The sequence below is a fragment of the Netta rufina genome (genome assembly GCF_964035555.1).
Source record: "Netta rufina genome assembly, chromosome: 5".
NCBI classification, from domain to species: domain Eukaryota; kingdom Metazoa; phylum Chordata; class Aves; order Anseriformes; family Anatidae; genus Netta; species Netta rufina.
The window spans coordinates 50,465,822-50,489,604 of record NC_140128.1 but is presented as its reverse complement, the minus strand read 5'-3'; the positions used below and the strand labels follow the sequence as shown (position 1 = coordinate 50,489,604).

At 43.6% G+C, this 23,783-nt stretch overlaps 1 protein-coding gene across 1 annotated transcript in view; it reads left to right on the top strand.

Moving 5' to 3' along the window:
• The first annotated feature begins 10,850 nt into the window (after nt 1-10,850).
• The window catches only part of SYNE3 (spectrin repeat containing nuclear envelope family member 3), a 54,167-nt gene continuing 41,234 nt past the window's right edge, over nt 10,851-23,783 (top strand). The window contains exons 1-2 of the mRNA XM_084288577.1: nt 10,851-10,945; nt 19,255-19,338. Coding sequence (XP_084144703.1) covers nt 19,257-19,338 — 82 coding nt within the window. The 5' untranslated portion in view covers nt 10,851-10,945; nt 19,255-19,256. The remainder of the gene's footprint in view (nt 10,946-19,254; nt 19,339-23,783) is intronic.

Sequence of the window (23,783 nt, the reverse complement as noted above, 5' to 3'; positions counted from 1 at the left end):
CGCCCGCGCCAACTGCCCGCCCCTGCCCCGCTGCGCCGGCCTAGAGTCACCACTACTTGCTGATTGGTAGAGACAGGGAGAGGTCGCGCGGGATCTACGCCTTTTCATAGACATAGTAGCTGTCAATCAACGCTGACAGCCAGTAGCGTGAAGCTCCAGCTAGCTTTGTCCCGCCTACCAGCGCTGTGCGGCTATTTGTGGAGCGGACAGTGCTGCTGCAGCTCCATTGGTAGAATCACCCGTCAATCCGCGCCCAGAGGGTTAACCCCGCCTACTCCCTGCCGCCATTGGCCAGGCTCCCCCCCCCCCCCCGGCGCGGTGCTTTAAGAGGGGTAGGGCGGAAGGGGGGGCTTCTTCTGCTTCCGGTGCGGGCGGTGGGCGGGATGTGAGCGGGGGGTGGGCATGGCGCTGCTTGAGCCGCGGGTGCTCGGGGCCGGCTCGGGCGCTGCGGAAGGCCTGCGGGGCTGCGCCCGGCAGCAGCTCAGTCTGCGAGGAGCCTCTGGGCAGGCCCTGAGGCCTCTCCGAGGGCTTGGAGCGGAGTGCAGAAGAGTTCAGCGGCGGCGGCCGGGCGGTAAGTGGGAAAAGGTATAGCGAAACTTTCCTCGCTACTGAAAAATGAAAGTAGCACGGCTCACAAATAACAGACCTAAATGTATCTTTAATTTCCCGTTAATTTACATTATGGATCTGGCATCTGTGCTTTTGGTATATTAACGGCCACTCTTAGGCATTAAGAAAAAGAGTTTCCCAAGTAACTTCTGTGCCTCCATTGTATGGAACACTGCTGCAGCTTTTAAATGTGTGTGTAGCTATGAAAAAATACTTAACAGGAATCTGAAGGCAAAGTTCACATATTGTACTGCAAATGAGCATTGTATACTCTAACTATATTATATATATGGCAGTATGTTTTTCAGCAGCACATAAGAAGCCACCTTACTTTCTTCTGATCAAGACAGAGAAGTCAATACTTGCCTGTTAATCATAATGCATAAAACACAAAAGGGTTGTTTACTATGTATATGTTACTATCTCAGTGTGAGTTGGATAAAACTAGTAAATTCCACAAAGATTTTTATCATATGGTTATGTTATACAGAATCAGAGCCTTAAGTCTTAAGTGTAAGAGGCTTAGTGGTATACTTTCACACTTTTAATCTAGCTGAAACACTCCTCCCACTCTGTTTCTGGAGATTCCAGAGGGAATTAAATAAAAACTGATTGAAAAGAAAAGGCTGCTTCTATGCTTAAAGCTAACTAAAAGCTTTCAATTAAAAATAATAAGTTGAAGGAACTTGATACTATCTGCATTCCTCTATACTATTTTAGCTGTTTCTACAAGCAGATGGTTAATAAATTGAATGTGGTGTAAGGACATCAAACTCATGTGTCATAAAACTTTGTGAGGACATGTGCCCCTGGGAATAACATAGCCAGTTATAAGTTGCAGCTTAATCCTCTGTAGTCGAAGAGATGCCCTTGGTTGCTGGTACTCTGGGCAGACCAGGCTTGCAGAGAGAGCACTGATGGGAGGAAGCCGAGGCATGCCTGTAAGAGTAGTGGCAGCAACATGTGCAATGTTCCTCTAACAGCTCACATTCTGTTGTCACGGAGATAATGGCTCATCCCATGTCATTATCGATCTATCAACAGGAAGAGCAATTTTGCAGTCTGATATTGTTTAGCAAATAGAGCAACTTCTGCTGAACACTTAAAAACTGCTATAAATTTTGAAAAGCTTCTGCAATGTCTGTGTGCTTGGTTAAACAGAAGTACCTGAACTCATAGTTATTTGTTGTAATGATGTGAGATAATACTAAGCTTAACAGAATGTTTTAAAGAAAACATTTAGTACTGTCAAATGTTTTTACATTGCAAAGTATGCAGCACCATGTAAGGGAATAAACAGTTCTCGCTGTTGATAAGACTTGAACAATTAGCCTGTGTACTCTGTACTAACAGAAATAACTATTTGTTATCTGGTTCAGTTTGCTGTTGGTCTAAGTGAAACTTCTTATATTTTCCAGATAATGATTTAAATCACCTGTTCAGAAGAAATATTAATGGGACTTCCTTGAGACTCCTGATGTTTTGTTGATCTTCCTGTTAGAAGACCTATTATCACCTCATTTTGAGAAGAGCAATAGGAGTTGATATTCAAACTGCAGGGCTTAAATGGTCAGCCTCAAATAAGGTTACTTCCAGGCATTCTGCAGCTGAGCAAAAAAAGTAGTTATGAGTCAGTGGTTTGATGTGCTTATGTAGTATGCAAGCACACATCTAAAAATATTATTAGAGAGCTTTTTCTTCATGTCCAAGTTAAGTACTTGTCTTCCTGACTTGTGGCAGGGGCTGGAAATGAAGCCCCTTATGTGTGTAAATAGTTGAGCTCTGCTTAAGTGGTTTTATCTTTTGAAGCTTTTTAACTGGGATGGTTTGAGCTCCTGTTCTGCATGCCAGGTAAATAATTTGAGGCATACAGTCAGGGCAGCATCTGGCAGCATTAACATATCCTAAATTCTGAGAGCATTAAGAATGTTTAAAATGTACCTACAGTTCTGGCCTGCACAGTGAAAATCTGTGTGGCATGCTTAAATTGTGAATGGTGAAGAAGCAGCTGTGAACAGTTCCTGATTATTTGGAAGATGTACTAGGTTGAAGAAGTTGTGCAACAAGCAGCAGAACTGTTGAAATACTATGTTTTCTTGTAGAAACTCAAGCTCCATGGGAAATGGACACTTTAGAATCTGGAGTGTATCTAACTTGTCCTGGATCTAACCAGGAGACCTATAAGTAAGTTTATTTCTGAACTAGATGAATAATCGAATCATACTTACGCATTCATAGGATACTCCCAAGAGGATGTTTGCATTAGTTTTAAAATTTATCAGTCCATTTTGTAATTGACAGAGGCAAAGAATATATATGAAGTTACATAAGTCAGTTTTAATGGATGATCTATGTGATCTGAGTGAGTTGATTTGGATCAAGGTAAGAATACCTTTAGCAGGGAGAAGTCATGCTGGTAATCAAAGCAAAAATGTTTGAGCCTGGCAATTAACAATGAAAAATGTTCAAGCTTAAATGCAGACCTTGAAGCTAGATATAGAGTGATAGAGTCATAGAACATCCCAAGTTGGAAGGGGCCCACATGGATTATCTCTTTATGAAGATTATATGTCAGTTCCTGTTAAGTCAGCTTTCGAAATTATGCAATAGAAAGCTAGAGACTGGGATTCTAATACATGTATCTCCTGTTCTTTGTGTTCATTTTTGACCATTGTTGAAGAACAGGGTCCTGGGCCCTGAGCATCAGGCTTAACTATGTATGGTAATCTTTACAAATTGTGATGTACTTAAAATGCTGGAAGTGGCTTCTGGTCTTTCATAAGCATGGGAAAACCCTAGGGCATCTTTTGCCTGTAAGGAATTCTTGTTCCCTAGTAAAGTCCTAGAGCATGTTCATGGCATAGCTACCATGATAGGAGTGCTTTTGTTGGCTTGGTTTGGTTTGAGAATGTGCAACTGCAGAGAGGCAAGGAAAGCTCCGATGTGCGTGTATTTACTGTCCACGAGGGGGCTCTGGCAGGTCGGGGCTGAATGCCCAAGGTCCTCAACTGAGTTCACTAAAGTGGCAGGCTGTAGTAACTGGATGCCTGTTGCCCCTGGGGTGATTAAATCTGTTCTGCTTTTCAATTCCTATACAAAATATTTATATACAAAGTTAAAAAAAAATATATATATATACAGCAAGGTACTTTTCTGTCTCATAAAAAATGTTGTATCTGTTAGAAAAACATTTCTCAACTGCAGTGGGTAAATGATCTTTCGTATGGGAGGGGACAGGACAGATGCTACCAAAACTGTCATCACATGGGGATCTCAACTGTATGAGAAATTTCTCCAAATAAAAATTCAAGTGTTCTGCAGACATCAGCACATTTATGTGCAACTCTGCAGTTTGCATGGAATTCCTACAGAGAATCTCAAGTATGTTTTTCTTAGCAATGTAAACTTGGTGCTATGGTATTTCAATAAAGATTTGTTTTTTGTTACACACCCTTCAGTCTTTTTTTTTTTCCTAGGAATGTGTTTACATGTTTTAACAGATTTGAGTTCTTATAACTTCCCTTTTGAAAAACTGCAATCTAATCCATGTTGTGAGCCTAAATCATGTGAATTGCTGTTGTTTAATCTTTGCTTGACAAATCTGTATTAAATTCTGAGGAGTGTGGAAGCTTTTTGTTTAAACATTTGTTTTCAGTTGTTACTGTTAGCAATGTAACTTTGTTAGATGTAGCATAAATAAGCTCACTTCTGTAATTGAGGGCAATTCTCAGCTCTGGAAATGCTGAGGCTACTTTTCAGCTATATACATTTGTGGCAGTGCAGAAGGGACATTGCAGGAATGAAGAAAGTGAGGCTTAAATGAGAAACTAAAATGAACCAATATGATCAATGGCATTATAAAAAAATCTAGTTCCACTATTACTTGAAGAGAAAAATCTCCCTCACTTGTGTACATCTCCATGTGGATTTGAATTTTTGTCAGCTTGAATTATTTTTGACTGAAATTTCTTGTGGGTGTTGAACAATTCTTTATTCTACTAAAGAACCTAAACTTGGATGAGGTAAATGATAAATATGGTGATTCTCAGAAGACAGCTGTGGTGCAGAACTTGAGGGCTTGAGACTTCCCTGAGAACTCTGTGAAAGAAGTGTGCCTGGAAACTTGCCCATGTTTGCCTGCAATGTTATGTTCTGGGAACGTTCCTTGTATATGTGCAAACTAAACCACGCTTCTCCCACTGTGGTATTGTCCCTGGGTTTTGAACTTTTTGTGGACTGGGCTAGGGTCTGCTTCCATAAACCCCTGTAGAGGGTTTATGGTGGTACTGCTGGAGCAGTGCAGGATAAAATCAGGAGTAGAAGAGCTTTAGGTTTCAAAAAAAAAAAAAAGGCTCTTTCATGAACAAGCTAGAGGGGAGTAGGACAGAAAGGGCTAAACATGAGTGGCACACTGTTTAGCAGCTTCCTTGGACATAGCTATGGAATTATAGGATTTAAAAAGTGCACTGAAAAGATGTGATATTTAATTGTAGCACTCACTGGGCTTATATAGCGATCTGTTTTCTTTGAGCAGAAATCTTTTTTTTTTTTTTTACATTGCGTCTTATGAGTAACAGCCTGGAAAAAGCCCTGATATTTAAAATCACTTTTTTTTTTTTTTTTTTTGTGGTAGTGCAGTTCTGCAGAATGCAGTAGAGCATGCATCTGAGTCATCCTTTGGCTCCCTTCCCAATCAGTAGCCCTTTGGCTCTTAGTCTAGAAATTGGTTTTGATACTCATCTTTGTTTCAAGTTGTGGGAAGCTTGAAGAGATAAAGGTGTATCTGAGCAGCACTTTCTATCTGTGTACTTGATTTTAAGACACTCGATTGCAGAAAGTTGATCTGTGCTCTGTTGTAGTTTTATGCTAGGCTACTATGATAAGGTCCATGTGCCAGGGAGGGAAGTAAAATTAAGGACTTCTAGTACTATTTTAAACACTGGTAGACAATCATTTTGCCTAGCATGTTTCCTGCCCCTTAAAAGACCAGATACAAACTGCTTCACAAAGTTGGCATGTCTAGAAGCAAAGAGAGATATGAAAGTGTAACTCCAGACCGCTGAGTCAGAGGGAAATCAAAATAGCAGAACTGCATTTGTAGTCTGAGTGGAAGCAAGGAGAGCCAAATGTAGTTACTTGTGGTGAATTTTAATATTAAGTTTGTGGAATGTTATATTTCCACTGTCTTTGCTGTTTATACTGAGGAATTCCGATTTTTTGTTTTAAACCAGCTTCTGACATCCCCATTTAACTTAAAAACACAGGGCAGGGGGAGGAGCAAGGAAATAATCCATAACACTTGGGTTGGATGTGGGAGATTTGGCTTCAGATCAGTCCTGTTGCATCCCCGACTGGTCTTGACTCTTCCCAGTGGCTTGTCTCCTATGTCAGTGTCATTGCTGTTAGTTAACTGCAAGAAGTTAACGATGCATGTTCCTAAACATAAACTTCCATTTTGGTGCTGTGTTCTTTGCACTTTCAAAGCATAAGTTAACATACCCTTCTTCTGCTGTCTGGTGTGTTTAGGTTGATGCTTCTCCAGATCACCTGGTTTTCTAGGTGCATTGAGATTCCTCAGCATACCATGAATCTGGCTGTGGTTGAAGGTCTTTGGGTACTACAGTATAGTCACTAGACATTTTTTGGTCTGCAGCAACTTCACAGCATAAATTAGTAATTACATAAAATCTGAGGCTTAAAAGAAAAAAAAAACATGCAGAGAATGGTTGAGGTGAGAAGATGCCTCTGGAGGACATCTGGTCCAACCCCCCCCTCAAGCAAGACTATGCAGAGCAGGCTGCCTAGGACCACATTTACATGTAGGTGGCTTTTGGAGTTCTCCAAGGAGGGAGACTCCACAGCCTCTGGGCAGCCTGTGCCAGTGCTTAGCCACCCATATGACAATGTGCTTCCTGGCATTCAGACAGAACCTCTTGTGTCCCAGCACATGCCCACTGCCTGTTGTCTTGGTTGTCCTGGCACTGGGCACCACTGAGAAGAAGTTGGCTCCATCCTCTTTGTACTTTCCCTTTAGGTGTTTGTACCCATAGATGAGATCCCCCCCAATCCTCCTCTGGGCTCAACAGTCCCAGCTCTCAGCCCCTCCTCATAGAAGAGGTGCTCCAGTCCCTTGAATGCTGTTTATATACAGGACTAATCATAAACCTAATGATTTTTCATGCATTTGTTTAGAAGAAATCTGTGTATTGTTTTTTTCTATCTAAATAAAGTATGAAGCATATGCTAAATAGAGAATATTTTTCATTTCAAGCTGTGGGAAGACATTTGGACTTGTCTTAAGTCTTTACTCCTACACTAGTTTATCATGGATGTCAAGCCTGTGTTGTTTGCTTAAATGAGATGAATTAATCAAATTCTCTTAAATGAAGAACGTGAAGTTTTACAGGTAAAAAATGGCTTCTGGTTTAAATATAACAACACTAATCTGTTTGATTTCCAGATCCTTTCTCATCTTTTAGGGAATTGCATGGGACTTACAAATAGCATGTGCTCCCTGAGTGCAGTGCTCCAAAGCGTACAAGCCTGAGCAGCCCTGCAGTTGGTTTGTACACAGTAAGCTGTGGGTGCTTCCCACTTCCCTCTTCATCCCACTCTTATCTCACCTGGAAAGGCATATGTTCTGAGCAAGCTTCTCTTTCTGTTTACAAATGGAAAACCACTCTTCCCTCCACCCCCTACTTCCCCGCTCCTTTCTCTAAATACATTTTCATACTTTCCTCCAGTTTGCGGCCTCCTGTTTCCATATTTACTTTTCTTCCTAACTTAAATAGGTCACCAAGCTCTGTAAAGACACTTGGGGGGAAAGAAAAAACAACCACAGAATGGTGTGTCTCAAAATGTATTGTGAAGAAAGTAGTTGACAGCTGCAAAGATATCTCAAAGAAACAAAGTATATTCAATCTCGTCTGCATTTTGTCCCCAGCACAAAACTTAGAAACTGTATTTTCTAATCTTGCCCATGGCTAAATGTTACAGACAACTTTTAGAAAAAAAGATCAGGACAGGGAGTGAGGGGCACAGAGGTCCCACTTCTCTGCAGAGGTGGTCAGTCTGTGCCTAGGATGTGGAGCCTGGTCAGACAAAAGGTAAATTTTATAATATTCAGCTGGGAGAATGAAATGCCCAGTCTGCATGAATTCAGAGTGCAAAGTTAGCATATTTAACTGATAGGATCCTTCCACTGGTGCTCCTGAAGATACATTGCTTTGATGTCAGCATTTGGAGTTTATTATGTCTCTTCATTCGTCACCCACTGAGGAAAGAGATCTTCTGTAGCAGCTACCACCTAGTGAAGCTTTTTGTCAAGCAAAGTGCAACTTCTAGTAACTGCTAAGAAACAAAATAACTGAGAAGTACCAGGGTTAAAACCTTTCATCCCAAAGACACATGTCACTGGTATGCTGCACACGAATGTTATTCTCCCAACAAATGCTGTTCCTCCCACCACAGGACTGCCAAGTGACTCATTATTTGAATAACAAGTTTATGTTGCTGTACCAAAGCAAGCATAAAGGGAAACATCTTAATATCTTGTAGTACTTGTTTGTCGTCAGTTATGAGTAGGGATAAATGGGCGTGTTATGCTAATGAGAGAGCAGTTACCCTGCAGCATTATAGTTGCTTCTCTGCTGTCCTAAAGATATTGTGCAGTTCTTCCTGCAGAGTAAACCATGCCAACACCATTGTTGCTTTTGCATGTCAGTAGCAGTATTTGGTGCTTCCCACCCAGTCTCATGGGCATTTTGCACATCACAGGAAATGTCTGAAAATGCTGCATATTCACTGACAACTATTTGCGGTTTGGTTTTGAGGCTGAACAAATGGCTTCTAAATGCATATGCCTTTCTTCTAAGGAAAAAGAGCTCTTTCCTTTTCAGAAGCTTCCCCACCCTTCCATTCTAATTTCAGGCATTCTAACCTCTCCTTTGTTGTTTAGGTGAGGTGTGTGGGCAGCTTTATGTTGTTTGGGTAATGCACTGAATACTCATTTACCTAATGCCTGCTGTTTGCCTGTGTGTATTGGTCTTTCTAACTCAGCACGTACAAAGCTGTTCAAGGTAGTAAAATCAGAGCCATGAAAGCCTCCGCACGGGGAAATGCAAAAGGGGAGTTTAATGCACGCAGTGTTTTTAAGTATAATGATGCATTGTCCACTATCGGCAGGCTTTCTGAGCACAAGGGACTGTTTTTAGTTTGGACTCAAAAGATCTAGGTGCACCAAGTCATTTCTTAGGGGGTGGTTTTTTGTTACAAATGTATTGCTGCCAGTAAGGATTGCTCATGTACTTTAGCGACAGCCAGTTTTCCCAAGGCAAAATCATAGATAAGATTTTCTATTCTGTATCATCTACTTGTGGAGTTCAGCCCTCTGGACTGTGTGCAATCCCTCTCACTGTTCTAAAGTTTATTAAGAGATAATCAACTTTGAATGTACTGTGAGGCAAGTGGTTGCACAGATGCAATTTTACACACCGGTGATACAAACTTCAAGTAAACAGTAAGTCAAAATAAATGAGATTTTCCACATTGGGTGACAAGCTTGTCTGCAAACATAGGGCGATTACAGCATTCAGTTCCCCCTCAGTGACAATTTGAAGATCATAATAACCCCAAAGTATGCCACTACCGGACCCACCCCAAGCATTCAGTGATTCAGTGCTTCAAGGTCAGAACCAGATTTAAAAAAAAAAAAAAAAAAAAAAAAAAAAAGGTCTCACCATAAAAGTCTGACAAAATTTCCATTAACCTTTCCACTGAGGGACGGGGGTTCCTGATGGCTTGGGAGCAACTTAAATACAGAGTTATTCCAAGTAAGGTTGTGTTGACACGTGGCTGGCTGATCTTCCCTGACACCTGGCTGTGGGTAGAAGCAAGCCCCAGAAGGCTGCCCTGGCAGGGATCATTACTGGTGTGAGCCGGCCTGCTTGAACCTGTGCGGCATCAGGAGGGCTGGCAGCACGGCAGGGCTCTCAGCCCTTGCTTCCCGCTGACTCCTGGAGCTCACCCGCTTCTCACTTCTGAACTTCTGTCTAGAGGCTCCTGGCCGCAGTGACGCTATGTGTGGCTCAGAGACGTTTATCGCTGCTGGCCTGTTTTTCTGCTCGTTCTGCAGATAACTGTGCGAGGTGTCGGCAGCAGAGGGCAGTAAGATAGCCTCTCTCAAGGAGTGCATTTTTGTGCCTTGTGAAGTAGAGAAAAGCCTCACACGCTCAGTTTGTTTACATTATATTATTGTTCAAATATGAAGAAGCTGTTCAGTCTTTCTTCCTCCCTCCCCGTGGCTCAGTGCATGCTTGATGTGATGATTGCTTTGCTGCTGTAGATTGAGTACAAAACGTTCACTCCCCTGCCTGCGGTTGGCTTCAGAGCCTGCTCCGTGGCTGGCAGCCTACCACCACTGCTTGCTTTCTGTTCTAACTGATTTTTCCACACTAACTTGGGCATATACAGTAGATTTTTTCCTTGGATTGGTTACAGAAGACAGAATCGCCTGAATCCCACACGTTTTTGCTCCCAGGGCTTTGTTTTGTTTTCAGATTCCAGCTGTAGCTGTCCTTGCACCCAGGTGAATCCCTGTTTGCACTGCCTGCGGTGACCTGGGGTTATTTCAGTTAGGAGCAGCTGGCAACGTGCTGGCCATGCTGCTGCCTTCGGTAGAAAGGGTCTTCTCCGGGGGTCTTCTCAGGGAGCTGGAGTGGGTTGCCCTGCACCTAAATGCACGTTCACGTTTGTGTGATGAGCCTTGGAGTGCCTGGTGATTCTCATAGCTCCAAAATACGATTTTGTGAGAAATTCACCTTTTTATTTTCTCGCTCATTTCCTTTTACCAGCCAAGCAGCACGAAGCCTGTCAGCTCAAAAACGAAAGGTGAGGAGAAGGGGAGGGAAGGGGTCCGATCTCCTTTGATTTTTGCACTACTCGACTTGTCAAACTTCGCCGGGTGGGCGCGGGGTCGCGGCCCCTCAGGGTCCCCGAGGCGGGCTGCCGCCGCTCCCCTGGCCCCCGCACCGCCGGGGGGGGCCCTGTCAGCGCCGCCGAGCTGCCCCCGGGGCCGAGCCCCGAGCCCGAGCCGCCGCCAGGGCTCCCCGCAGCCCGCCTTACATAACGCGGCGGCGGGGGGGGCCGGGCCGAGCCGAGGCGGCGGCGTTGGTGGCGGCGGTACCGGGGGCGGGCTCTCTCCGCGCTGGCAGCCGGGGCCGGGCGGCCCGGCCGAGGGCGAAGCGGGCGCAGGACGAGCGGAGAGGAGCAGCCCCGCCGTCCCTGCTCGGGGGCTGCCTGCGGGGGACGCGCGGCGGCGGCGGAGAGCGCCGCGGCGGTGAGCGGGGAGCGGGCCTGCGGCGCTGCCCGGAGACCGGGGGGGAGCGGGGGGACGGGGCTCCGTGGGGCTCCCCGGGCGGCCGTGACGGCCCGGAGGCACGGCCCCCCGGCGGCACAAGGCTCCCCGGTAACGGCTTCCCCGGTAACAGCTCCCCGGTGACAGCTTCCACCGAGCGCCTTTCAACCGCGGCCCCCAAGCCGCGTCCCTAAAGGAGCGCCAGCCCGGCGGCGGCTCGCAACTTTGCCCCGCAGATGTCGGGCTCTCCTTCCCCGGGCTGGGCGCTGTCACATTTCGGCAGCGTGCGGTGGCCGCGGCCAGGACGCCGGTGCGGTTTGTGACCGCCTGTCTGTGCTCTGCGCATCTGTCAAAGGTACCCTAGGTCTGCCCCGACCCCCTAGGTCTGCCCTCGTCCCCCTTCCCTTTCCCTAGGAGATCAGAAGGGATCCCGTGTTGGCTGAGAGAGCTGCTACCCTCGCTTTTAGACCCCGCACCGCTGTAGTATGACAGCATGTAGGATGTAGTATGACAGTATGGAGCTGTTGTATGACAGCATGGAGTATGTAGTATGACCCCCGAGCCCCAACGTGCAGTAAGGCTTCGGTTTCTCATGGGCGTGTTCCCGCCATCGATTTTGTTTCCAAACGTTTATTGGTTTGACCTGCATGAACTCAGGTCTTAGTCCAGGAATACTCAATTCCTGGGAAGAGCTTTGCTCATGTCATGTTCACAGACAGGAATCGCTCATGTATACACAAGGATTAATTGCACAAATGAGCGTTGCAGGGCTGTGCTCCCTTCTACAAGTTTATCGAAACAGTGAATGCCTCCCCTCTCTTTTCCCTAGAATCTAAGCTTTGATATCTTATAACATTAATGAAAAACGGTATCACTGCTATAGTCTTACCAGCCCCTTGCTGCTACTTCTGGATGTTGTTCGCCTTTGGCACGCTGCTTGCCATCTGAAAACCTTTGTACACAGTGGCTGGGTTTTGGGGAAGGAATTTTTAAAAATGTAGCAAAGCTTTAAAAGCTGATTGGTTGCTTTTCATTTTTTTTCTTTCTTTTTCTAAAAGTGTCTCAAATCCATGAGCCGTTGAAACATACGCTGGCTTGGCATGGTCTCTGGTTGCCTAGTGTGTGAGCAAGCAAAGAAATGTAATCCGCTGCAGTCCCCTGGCAGCTTTTATTTCAAGCAGATGCAAACTTGCAGTGAGTCATGGGAGCATTGTTCCCTGCAAACTGTCCATCGGGAAGTGGAACCTTACTAAGCTGATGGTCTCGCTATTAAAAACAAACAAACAAACAAAGGAAAAAAAAAAGAAAAAAAAAAGGGGAAAAAAAAAAGTTTTCCCTTACACACGGCACTGTTTTCATGTTCCTCATGAAGTATCAGATCTTGAGCCTTCTCAAGCTCCCAAGGAAGGCAGATCTTGCTGCCTTTCATGGTGTAGTGCCATGGCGTTTGCCCTTTCATAAGTTAGTTTCAATTCTTTCCTTTAGTCTCGTATTTCACTGCTCCTTCTTTCCCTCCCATCCTGGTCAGGACTTTTACTGTGTTTGTTAGTTCACAGCACATATGTCCTCTGTCTGGCCTTCATGCACTGACCACATGGAAAGGAGCACCTTCCCTTTACTTTTGTGTAAGCCATTTTTCTTCCCTCCAGTTCTCTGTGGCTCCTAAATCATCCTGAAAAACCTCTGTGGACACTTGTAGGTGCTCGGTCTTGGGATGCAGCTGCACTTCCACATATGTGACTTTGCAAACCAGTGCCCCTACCTGGGGAGATGCTCTAGGCCTAGCACCTACATCTTCCATAAAGATAACTGGCCTTCAACTTTCAATATAATTTCTATTGGAAACAAGATTTTTATCTATCCCTTACTATTTGCGTGCACGTGCATCTTGTAAGTGATTGGCGTCAATGAGAATTGATGACAGCAACACACTGACCGGCAACTGAAGTGACTCACAGAGCTGTGAGTTCTGGGGTGTTTAACTTGTGCTGCCCAAAGTTGCCCCACCTCAATGTCAAGATAAAGATTGCAAATTTGTTTGATAGGGAAGGACGTTCTCATTGACCCCATATGCCAGGTTAATAAGCAATCTTTGATGTCGCTATCTGTCTGAATGTGGCTTAATTGTATTACAAGGGAAAAAATTTGGTGATTTTAAATGTGATGTGGACTTGCTACTTTCTTTTGGCAGGACTCAGGTTTCATGTCTGTTGATGCAGGGATCTTTTATATGTTATACTTGAAGACATGAGCTTGATATGAAGTCCTTCATAGCAAGGGATTTCAGGGGGATTCATGCTTTGACTTTAAAAGGCTGAGGATTAAGTTGCCATTTCAGCCTTGGGATTTCACTGAACAGATGCATGGAATAATATGGTGAGAGAAACTGAAGGAGATCGCAAGAAACAAGGACAACCATGAGGTTAAAATTTGTGTGGAAATTAGATACCGAGTTGGGGCTTGCTTGTTTTATTCTTGATTGGTGCTTCTTTAGTGGTATTAAAAAGATGAAATAACTATTTTTACTGTTGTCATATGCAGGAAGTCTTTTCAGAATGATGACAGCAATACTTGAGAGCACAAGATGAATGAGAGGCCCATGTGGGGTAGCCTGTGCTGGGTTATACTTAGCATTAGTATCTCTGTTATACAAATATAGTGCCTGTCACCAGTGAATCCTAGACACACTATATGTAGGACCTCACGCTGCTACCCCTATTATATTAGTTAATAATAATAACTTTGCTTTAATAACATTGGCTTTAGTAGAAAAGTGATCGGACCCACCTTTGGGTTCCTCTGAGACAGGTGAGTATTGTTGTATCTAAGGGGCAGCGGAGCAAACTGGAGCAATGCTGTGTTGCTTGCCCAGGGATGCTGGAATTCATCAGGAGCCGTGACAAGTCTGACCAGTAGCCCAATTCGCTGGCTTGCTCTCCTAGACACATTCTTCCCACTGTTTGAGTAATAGCAGCTTATAATCTTCTTCACTGTCATGCCTCTTGGGATTAAAATATTATTTGGGAAGTCATCTTTAGTGGAGTGAGAAATGTTCTTCAAAACTCCTTGACAATACTTGATTATAGAGAACAAGTGTACCTGTAAGTATTGTTTTGATCCAGGCTGGCGTATACAACTTGAATTCTCATGAATTCTCCTAAAAGTGTTTGCGTGGTTCTGCTGAGTGAGAAGTGCAGACCTCAAGGCTGTAATTCATGACTCCCAAATGTACGAGTTGGCTTTTGCTGAGCACACAGTCATCCTTCTCCTCTTAATACATGAGACTGACTCAGAAATGCCACAGATTGCTTTGTGGTGTTGGGTGAGCACATATAGTCAGGTTTGAAGTGGGACCAATGATGTTGGGTGCTTAAAGTGTCACTGGGTCTGGAACCACCTGTTAGAGACTACTTTGGGAAGACAGACCCTACTGAGAGCATTGGCATCCCCATCTGTGAAAGGGGAGGCTAACATCTAACAGGGCACATCCAGCACGTGTGGCACCTATGTTGTGAGAGCTAGGTCTAGGTCAGAGGTGTCTTGGGTAGGACAGAGTAAATGATCCGTAGTGGATTTAAAAGCCAAAATGAAAGCTTTTACTCTACAAGACCATTGAACACTGACTCTGGGGAGGAACTAGCTGAGGAAGGGCTCTTTATCAGGGACTGCAGTGATACGACAAGGGGTGATGGCTTTAAACTAAAAGAGGGTAGGTTTAGATTAGACATTATGAAGAAATTATTTACTCAAAGGGTGGTGAGGCCCTGGAACAGGTTTCCCAGAGAAGCTGTGGGTGCCCCATTCCTGGAGGTGTTCAAGGCCAGGCTGGATGGTGCTTTGGGCAACCTGGTCTGGTGGGAGGTGTCTCTGCCCATGGCAGGGGGTTTGGCACCAGGTGGTCTTTAAGGTCCCTTCCAACCCAAACCATTCTGAGATTCTGTGACTCACCTACTAACTCCATTGGATGAACACAACAGCAATAAAAAGTTAAACTATAAAAAAGTGTAAGGGTTACTTTTGACTGTTCCCTCCACCTTACATAGCAGTGACACATGGTTAAAGCATTACATGCTTGTCATTTATTTTCCAACCATTATAATGAGGCAATCCTAGCAGAAAAACATGTCTCTGATACAGGAATAGCTTAAGAGGCGTAATATCTGGTCATTATCCAGACTTTGCACCCCACTGTCAGTACAGCCTGAAGAAACTCAGGGAAGCTGAAGATGGAAAGTGAACAGACATTGATGTACCCACTGCATTTTCAAGTCTGTCATATGGAAAGGCAGCATCATGTGAGGAAATTCTGTGAGTAAATGAAAGAAACCAATCTTTGAAGCCGTTGGTTCTTCCCCAAGCTGTACGTTTCCTGTAACTTAGATGACTGATTTCTCCTGATGCATGTCTCTCTGCTTAAGTGCTCTTGAGGCCCTGTGGGAATGTGGTAGCGGTTATATGAATGGCAGATGACAGAGTATGACAAATATAGGTGATTTTCTGTGTTTAAGTCAGCAAGAACGCTCTATAGCCGCAGTGGTGGAACTGAGCAGGCTGAGCACGGGCTCTTTGTAACATACATAGCTAATAGTGCTAGCTCAGTAAATGCCAGAGAAATGCTCACGTTAATTTAGATCTCCAGATAAAGAGAACACCCAAAGAAAAAAAATCTTGCTAGCTTGTCTTTTAAGTCCACAGGAGAAATCTTGGCTCTGTGGCAATATTGCCATTGGCTTCACCAGAGCTTTGAATTTTCCCCTGTGTTCGCAGATTATGCTGACTGCCTTAGTTGTTACAGCAGTGGGTGCATATTATTGGTGTGAGACACTAGGTTACAGAAAACACCTTTGACCTAATAGAAAGGAAAATAAATTCAAGCCTCTCCATTCATTTGTTCAAGCTTCAAATTATTACAGAACCTTTCTCCCTCTCCTTGTGTCCTTGGTCTTTAGTTACTGCATATTTTCTACAGTGTAGAAATAACTTCTTTACCCAGATTGTTTGGCTTTTCAAATCTTGCTCCAGGCATGACTGCTTCTCACTTCAGTGAGAATGCAATGCCAATGGGACCAAGCTCCTAGTACTGTACTGCAAGTCCTTGTCAGAAAAATGGTCCTGGTAGGGAGATCCCCAAAATGATTGCTCCCTGCCTGAGGAGAAGCTCATGTATAATTGTAGAATCAATAATTTAATGAGTAGGGAGACAAAGAGGAAAGAAAAAAGAGAATGATGGGGAAGTAGACTCTGGTGACCAGCGACAGGACCTGTGGGAAGGGCATGGAGCTGGGACAGGGGAAGGCCAGGCTGGGTGTTAGGGAAAGGTTCTGCACTGAGGTGGTGGTCAGGCACTGGGACAGGCTGCCCAGGCCAGTGGTCACAGCACTGAGCCTGCTGGAGTTCAAGAAGCATTTGGACAGTGCTCTCACGCACATGGTGTGATTTTTGGGAAGTCCTGTGTGGAGCCAGGAGTTGGACTCTGATCCTTGTGGGCCCCTTCCAGCTCGGGATATTCTGTGGTACTATGGCCATACGAAGTAATGTGCAGGAGCGTGTCGCTGGCATTGCCTGGCAGGCTGCCTGCATGCAGGGTCATGCACTGTGGTCATAGCTGTGCCCTCTCTGGCTGTCCGCAGCATGGCTGGCTTCTGCAACCTTCCTATCAGCCTGGACCTCACTGCCCACATCACTGATTTGCTTGCAACACCAGGTGCCTTCTCCAGAGCCACAGAAGATGAGGAGGAACACCTGTCTGTTTGCAAAATCTCTCTTCTTCAGATGTTCCCTTAGAGGCATCCCTTGTAATGCTTGTAAACCCTTAACCCTGATGGGACTTACCTGGGGCTGCCTGGGACAGGGGCTACCAGCAGCCCCAGAGATGCTCTTGCTTTCAGCATCACTTTATTTCACACCTCTGCTGCTTGCTTTTCCGGCTGTTGGGTGTTGTAAGAAAACTTAATTATAGCGGCGAGCTGTTAGTGTTGTTTGGGGCTGCAGAGCAAGCATTTGATACCTGATGAAAGAGCTGAAGATGTTTATAAACATTTCTATAAGTAGTTACATAAACCCTCTTAATCCCAATACTTTAAAAGTCACATCCTTTTTTTTTTTTAAAAAAAAGTCTTGCCTGTGTTGAATAGCTGTGGTTAGTCAGTGCTCTGGAATTTATCTGAATGCTAATAACCAGCTTCAGTGCTCCAGATGTAATTGTTTTCTGTAGTGTCCCTTTCCTGTGCTGTCTGTCACCGTGGTATTTGTGAAGCTCTTTTAGGTTACACCTTAATTATTTGGGGATTTGCTAATGGATGAGTTTTTCAGTTAAGCAACTATACCAACAGCTAACCCACATCTTCCTCAGATCAGATCTGGCATTTTTCAGGGTTTGGTTTGGTGTGTGTATTGGGGGGGGGGGGGGGGGGGGGGGTGAGGGTTGTTGTGTTGTATTTTGTTTCTTTGGCTTTTATGCCATGAAATAAAGTCAAAATACTTCTTTTCTTGTTGAATGGGGCAAAGTGTAATGCCTCCCTTAACCTCATCTTTCAGCTGCTCAGCTTGGAGGTGGGACACCTGAATTATTAGGCACTGCCTAGTGATTAGCTTCTGCTTAGTGATTCATTATTTACACAGTGGGAAATTGTACCAGAAAGAAGTCAACAACCCGACACCTGCCTGTGCCACCCCACCAGGACCTCCGAGCCCTTAGGACAACCTGAATATTCGGTGTAGGTGTTATTTTTCTGAAAAGTCCTTTCACAGCATCTCCAAAACAGATTCCTTGGGGACTATCAACTGCATGAAGAGTCCTTTTATCCCAACGTTACTGTAATTCAGAATTAAAATATGGTTAAAAAGAGGCCATTCCCACATGACAGAAATTTTCATTCCCATATGTCCCCGTGCTACTTTCCATTTGTTACTGAGAGACAAGCTTCCACTTCTGGCCAGCCTAACTAATTAATGGCCATTTGATTTTCACTGGAGCACTTCCCTGCTTTTTCTCACATTCTTGTTCTCGTGTGTAATCATTCCTAAAATCATGTCATGACCACCCCTGAGATTCCTCCTTAAAACTCATGTTTATGGAAATTTGACAGCATTTAAGCTGCTGCTGCTCTGCCTGTGACTGTTCACACCAACTAATGCTGCCTTGTTGCTCCAGTGCCTTCCTCCTCTGTCTGTACCCAAGCTCTGCTTCTTCAGCTTTGGTGGTAACCTCTGTGAGTTGGGGATCCCACAGTTGTTCTATGTGTGCTGCCTACAGCTAGGACCTCAGCCCCTGTAGAATAGTAGGAACATATGCCACAGTCATGTTGGTCTTCTTAGAAGAAAATCTTTCACACTGCTTCTCCTTTCCCTTCCTCAGGGGTTTCATAGGTTTGTCAGGTCTCTAACGACACTTGGTAGTTTGTAATCCTTGTAACCCAATGGTTGGTGGTCTTGGTACATCACTGACTGTTCCAAGATGCAAAGTCTTGGTGTGCAGTGAGTATCATGTATGGACTGTCACTTTATCAGTGGGACAGTGCAGGCCTTTGACTCCATGGGTTACGCTACATTTGCAAAAATCTTCTCCTTGCAGTGTGTACAGACTGTCAGGTAGTCTAAAGTCTTCCAACTTTTTTTTTTCTTTTTTATAATATGATATGAGTAAATTCATGACCTAAGATGGAGACATCTCGCTACAGAAGGTGCCATTCAAATGCTTTTTCCTAACACAACAAAACCCATAGTTGGTCTGAGGGGTGGGAAAGACTCTTCCACCCCTTGCTAAACTGAAAATAGCATCCTTCAGATGGGAAGGAAGGGAATGGTAAGTTAGCTGCTGTAGGAACATTTGGTGTGTTTTTCTGAAGCTGCAGATTCCTTTCAAAACATGTTATGTTTTGATCTAACTTACTGAAAGTTTTATAGGGAGTGCTGCATTTCTGACTGTTAGTTTAATCCCTTCATTGCTGCCTCCGGGTTGTGGCTATTTGTAGTCACCAGGGTAGCTGCTGGGCTCTTTTGCTTTCTAGGTTAGCCATCTGAAGAGAAGGCTTCTTACTATGTTTTAGAAGCTACTGTGTACAGCTAATGCTAGCCATATATATGCTTTGTTTCCTCAGAACTAGTAGTGTTTTTGTAGTTGCTTTGCTTGTTTGTTTAACATGACTATGGCAAATGCACACTGACTATGGAATTTATTGCAGGAGAGAGAAAATAGGGAAGAAGCTTGCAAAGAGGTTCATTTGTAGGCATTTTACATTCTGCCTTTCAAACAGCAACATATCCTAAAATGAAACTGATTTGACTTTCAGATATGTGGACCTGCCTGTGGGTCTGGCTACATTGTGGTCACCATTGCAGACGGATGTGGCTTAGCTTGGACACCTGGTCCTCAGGTAATCCTCTGTATTAGCAACTCCACAGGCTGAGCCTGATGGACAGTTTCTATCTCACTGTTATTCTTCTACTTAGATTTTCGTTCCAACTTTTTTGCTGTCTTCAGCTTTTCCCCATGCTATGTGTGAAGTGACTGATTCTGCCCACAGAAGTGGATGGAGAGGGTCATAATTGTAGCTAACTTGTAATTTGGAAGTAGAATTTGGACCAACTTTTTTTCTTGCATTTCATTTTCACCAATTTTCTCCACCCTTCATCTTTATGTTTCTTGTACTCTCAGGAATGCCGATCAGCGTAGTACAAATTTGGATGCACAGCAACTGTACAACTAGAGATTTGTTGGCCACGTGCACTCATTTAGGATTTACACTAGCTTGAGTGTAAGCAAGATCTGTTGTGGCATTGTCGTATATTATCTAGATTGACACTACTAGGATGGTTAAACAGCAGTGGGCTTTAATTCATATGATATCTAACAGCAGGAATACCCCGATGAATCATAATCAATTGAGGGAAAATGCTGCTTAATATTTTCCAACAGTTTGGAATAATCAGGAATGGAGAATTCATCATGTGCTCCAGCACAAGAGATGATGGTTAATGCATACAAAATGTACTCAGTTTAGCCAAATTTTGCCTGCAGCAGGATTGCCTGAAAATGTCATCTGACCTCTTCTTTACATTGCACGGTTGTAACTGAGAGCAGAATCCAGATTAGTGTGTCAGTCTGTGAAGGGACTGGGGAGCTGAGAGGAAAAAAGAAGTGGAAGATAAAGTTATAATTATGTCAGAGGTTGAGCTAATGATTTCTAAAAAATCTTGGCGCTGACCCGTACCTGTCTGCACTTTTGCTTCTTGCTGCTTTGTTTTTTTGTTTTCATGCCAAGTATTCTGGACTCATTCCTGTTCAGCAAACATTTGTCAGGCATAATAATTTCAAGCATTAATCCTCCAGAATTAACCAGCTTATTAGTTGATGACCTGAACTCCTGATAGTTTTGGGGATTATTGCTATGTAAATATTACCTTTGAAACAGTGGCAGCATACCGTGATGGTTTTCTTTTGTTTTCTCCCTTTATTTTATTTTATTTTATTTTATTTTATTTTATTTTATTTTATTTTATTTTATTTTATTTTATTTTATTTTATTTTATTTTATTTTATTTTATTTTATTTTAATTTTTATTTTAATTTTATTTTTTTCTGGACTGTTTTATCTCTACATTTTCATCCCCTCTTTCACTCCTACCATGCGGCAGAAGGCAGAGAGGAAATCCTGCGCTGTCTCTGACATGAGTGAGGAGGAAGCCGCTGGTTTCTCTTTGCACCAGCCCCGCTGGTGTTGCCAGCCATGCTGAACTTCTCACTGAATGCCCAGCAGCAGACAGGCTGAGCTTGAGGTGCTGCAAACTTGCAGAGGAATGCCGGGGAAATCTCCGCAGACTTTTACACATCATTTTTGCAGAACTCACGGGATTTTGGTAAGGTTTTTGTAGGATTTGTTACTTTTATTTCATAAGGAAGTGTGACTGCTGAGCCCATGCTGCCTATGTGTTTCTCTTTTGATTCCTAGTAACTTCTTGAACTTCTTCTTTCCATTAAATTTGCCAGAGAGATAGAAGCATCAAAGTTACTAAGTGCCTTGACATTTCATGGATGTGGATTGTAATGAAAAGGAGATAGAAATACTCTGCTAGGGGAGGGCGATGATCGAGCACTTGGGCAACACCCGCATGGTTGCCCGTGACTCACGCAGCCCAGCCCATTTGTGCACTTGTCTCCAGGGAAAGCCCAGGCTTCATCTTTTGCTGGGTGGAAGTGCCCTAGGGCGGTGGCCGAGAGGACAAGAGCACTATGTGATGAACTTCAACCAGATAAACTGCTTTGTGAGTGCCTGAATATGATATTCTAAGACCAGGATGAGGAATTCCTTTGTGTAGGGCAGGGACCTACCACAGGGCCAGGGGCTGGAGATAAGGGGAAGCCAGTGGAGCTAATAGAGGATATCTGCTAGGACTGTTGCTGACATGCAGGACGTGTTATCGGGTTTTACAACCTCAAAATGTTCACCAGCATTGGGACTGCTGGGATGCCTTCCCTGAAGTTTGGGAACTAAAGACCACAGTATTTGGCATGTTGAAACATGGCCTGGGTGTATGCGATAAATTAAAAAGTGATTAAAGAAATTCAATGTTATGTTTTAAGTAGGAGGTATAATTCCCATCTTGCAGGGTCACTTGTGTTATGTTCATTGAGCCCTTTGTGCAAACCTTCTGATAGTTGTGAGTCTGCTGGGCTGCAGCTTAGCTGTGGTCCCATTGCAGTTGTGTGCATTTTCCTCAGGGAAGGTGATAACTTCCTCCCCATGTTTCCTGAAACAACCTTTAGTAATGCTCTGCTGCACCATGAACTATGCATTCAAAGGGCAAACAGTGTGTGTGTGTGAGGAGAGAATTAAATAACAAGGAACGTATTTAAAATATAGCATCTTTAAAAGATGGCCTTGGAGATTTCTGAGGAAAGATTCACTCTTTTAGATCCAAGTTAAGTTTGTGTCATGATGTATATTACTCCTTGTAGAAGAATTATAAATTACTTGGGTTATAAAAATGTATATCTTTAATCTTTTCCTGATTTTAAGTGTTTGAGAATCATCAGTGCTCTGACACATCACTCAGGAAGCGTGTGTGTGTCAAATGCGCCAGCGTGTGCGTGTACATCCTCTGCTGATGTGACCACTTGCTCTGAACGTGTATCTGCATTAGATGTCTGGTGGCTGACAGCCACAGATGTGTCCCATTGTATTTAGGGTGGGATTTTCAAAGTTGCCACAAGGATGTAGGCCCTGAGCTCCCAGTGGAGTCTAAATAGAGCTGAGCTGCCTAATCTTTTCAGATGTTCATAAGGGGATTAAAAAAAAAAAAAAAAAAAAGGCCTTGATTTCTTTTAATATTACATTTGTAAAAGGTGATTAAATTTGGGTGATGTAAGAGTGAGAATAATAAGCACTGGCTTTACCCTGACTGCTCAGCAAGGTAATTACCTGTGATCACAGCTTTACATAAGCTCAGGTCCTTCTCACCAGAGGTAGACTGCTGACCAACACAGCTTTCTGCTGAGTGCTGCTGCCACTTTACACTTAGTTTGGTTTTTAACTAACCTCAGTAGGAGGAGGTTGAAATCCCATTTAGGTTTATAAATATAGGACTTCAGTCCTATAGGCTAACAAGACTGCTAAAACAGCAGCGCTGCTTCATCTAGGAAGCATGCTTCCTCCTGGTTGTGAAACCCTGGTTTCCACGTGTGCTGTCAAGGTGCTGGTCTCCTCACAGCAACAAAAGCTCCAGCAGCTTCTAGGAGTGGTCTCTGCAGCTGAAAGCAGAGATGCGTTCTTGGTCTGTAACCCACAGTGCCTGGCGAATGCGTGCAGTGGGAGGGTGACGAAGACATGGAAACTGCAAGAGTTCAGGCAAAAATGAGTCACAGGAAAACAGCCTGTTTTATTCAATTCCCAAAATGTTCTGAACCACTCCGAATTAATTTAGAGCCACAGATCTGCAGTGGTCTACTTTGTTTCTGAGTAACAAGCTTGGGGATAAGTTTGCTGGCAGTTCTGACAGTGTATTGTTTGGAACAGAGGCAGGCCTTGTTTGCCCCAGAGCTGGGGTTTGTCTGAACACAAACCAGTGTCTTTGTGCAGTATAAAGCCTGGCATTATCAGCTTAGTGCAAATGTTACTTCAAATTATGTCCAAAATGCTGGCGGGCTGGGTCTAACTTTACTTACACTGATGTGTTTCTTTGACAGCATTTCAATGGTTTAGCTCCTGCAGTGACCATTTTTCTCTTTCTTTATATAAACAGCACTTCTTGTGTGGTAAAATTAAAATAGGAAGTTTTTTCCATTGTCATTTACTTTGTCATTTACATTTACTTTTACTATGGAAATCACACATTTATTTTAATCATCAACTTCAGTATTTAAAAGTAGGATTGTCCTAATTACTTTTGTCTACTTTTTATTATTATTATTCCAGTGAATCTCACATTTTCTGTGTTTATATCTCATTATGGTGATAATGATTTCATAGCATCATAGAATATCCCGAGTTGGAAGGGACCTATACGGATCATCAAGTCCAACTCCTGAAAATAATCAAACTCTATTTGAAAAATAGATCAGAGAAATTTTATGTTTTGGGGAGTTAGCCTTTCAGCTGTTCTTCTGAAGTGGATTATGGATATTATGCCCATAGAGTTATACTTGTTTACTATTTACAAATAACTTTATTTCTAACAAATATTGCTACTAAATACTTGACATACAGGGTTTATTAGTTTTAAGGTCTTATGCCTAGTGCTCTCAGTTTAGACACAATTGATCACTCAGAAGCAGAGGTATCTGACAGATAGTTGAATAAGGTATAACATGTTTGAGGGGTGA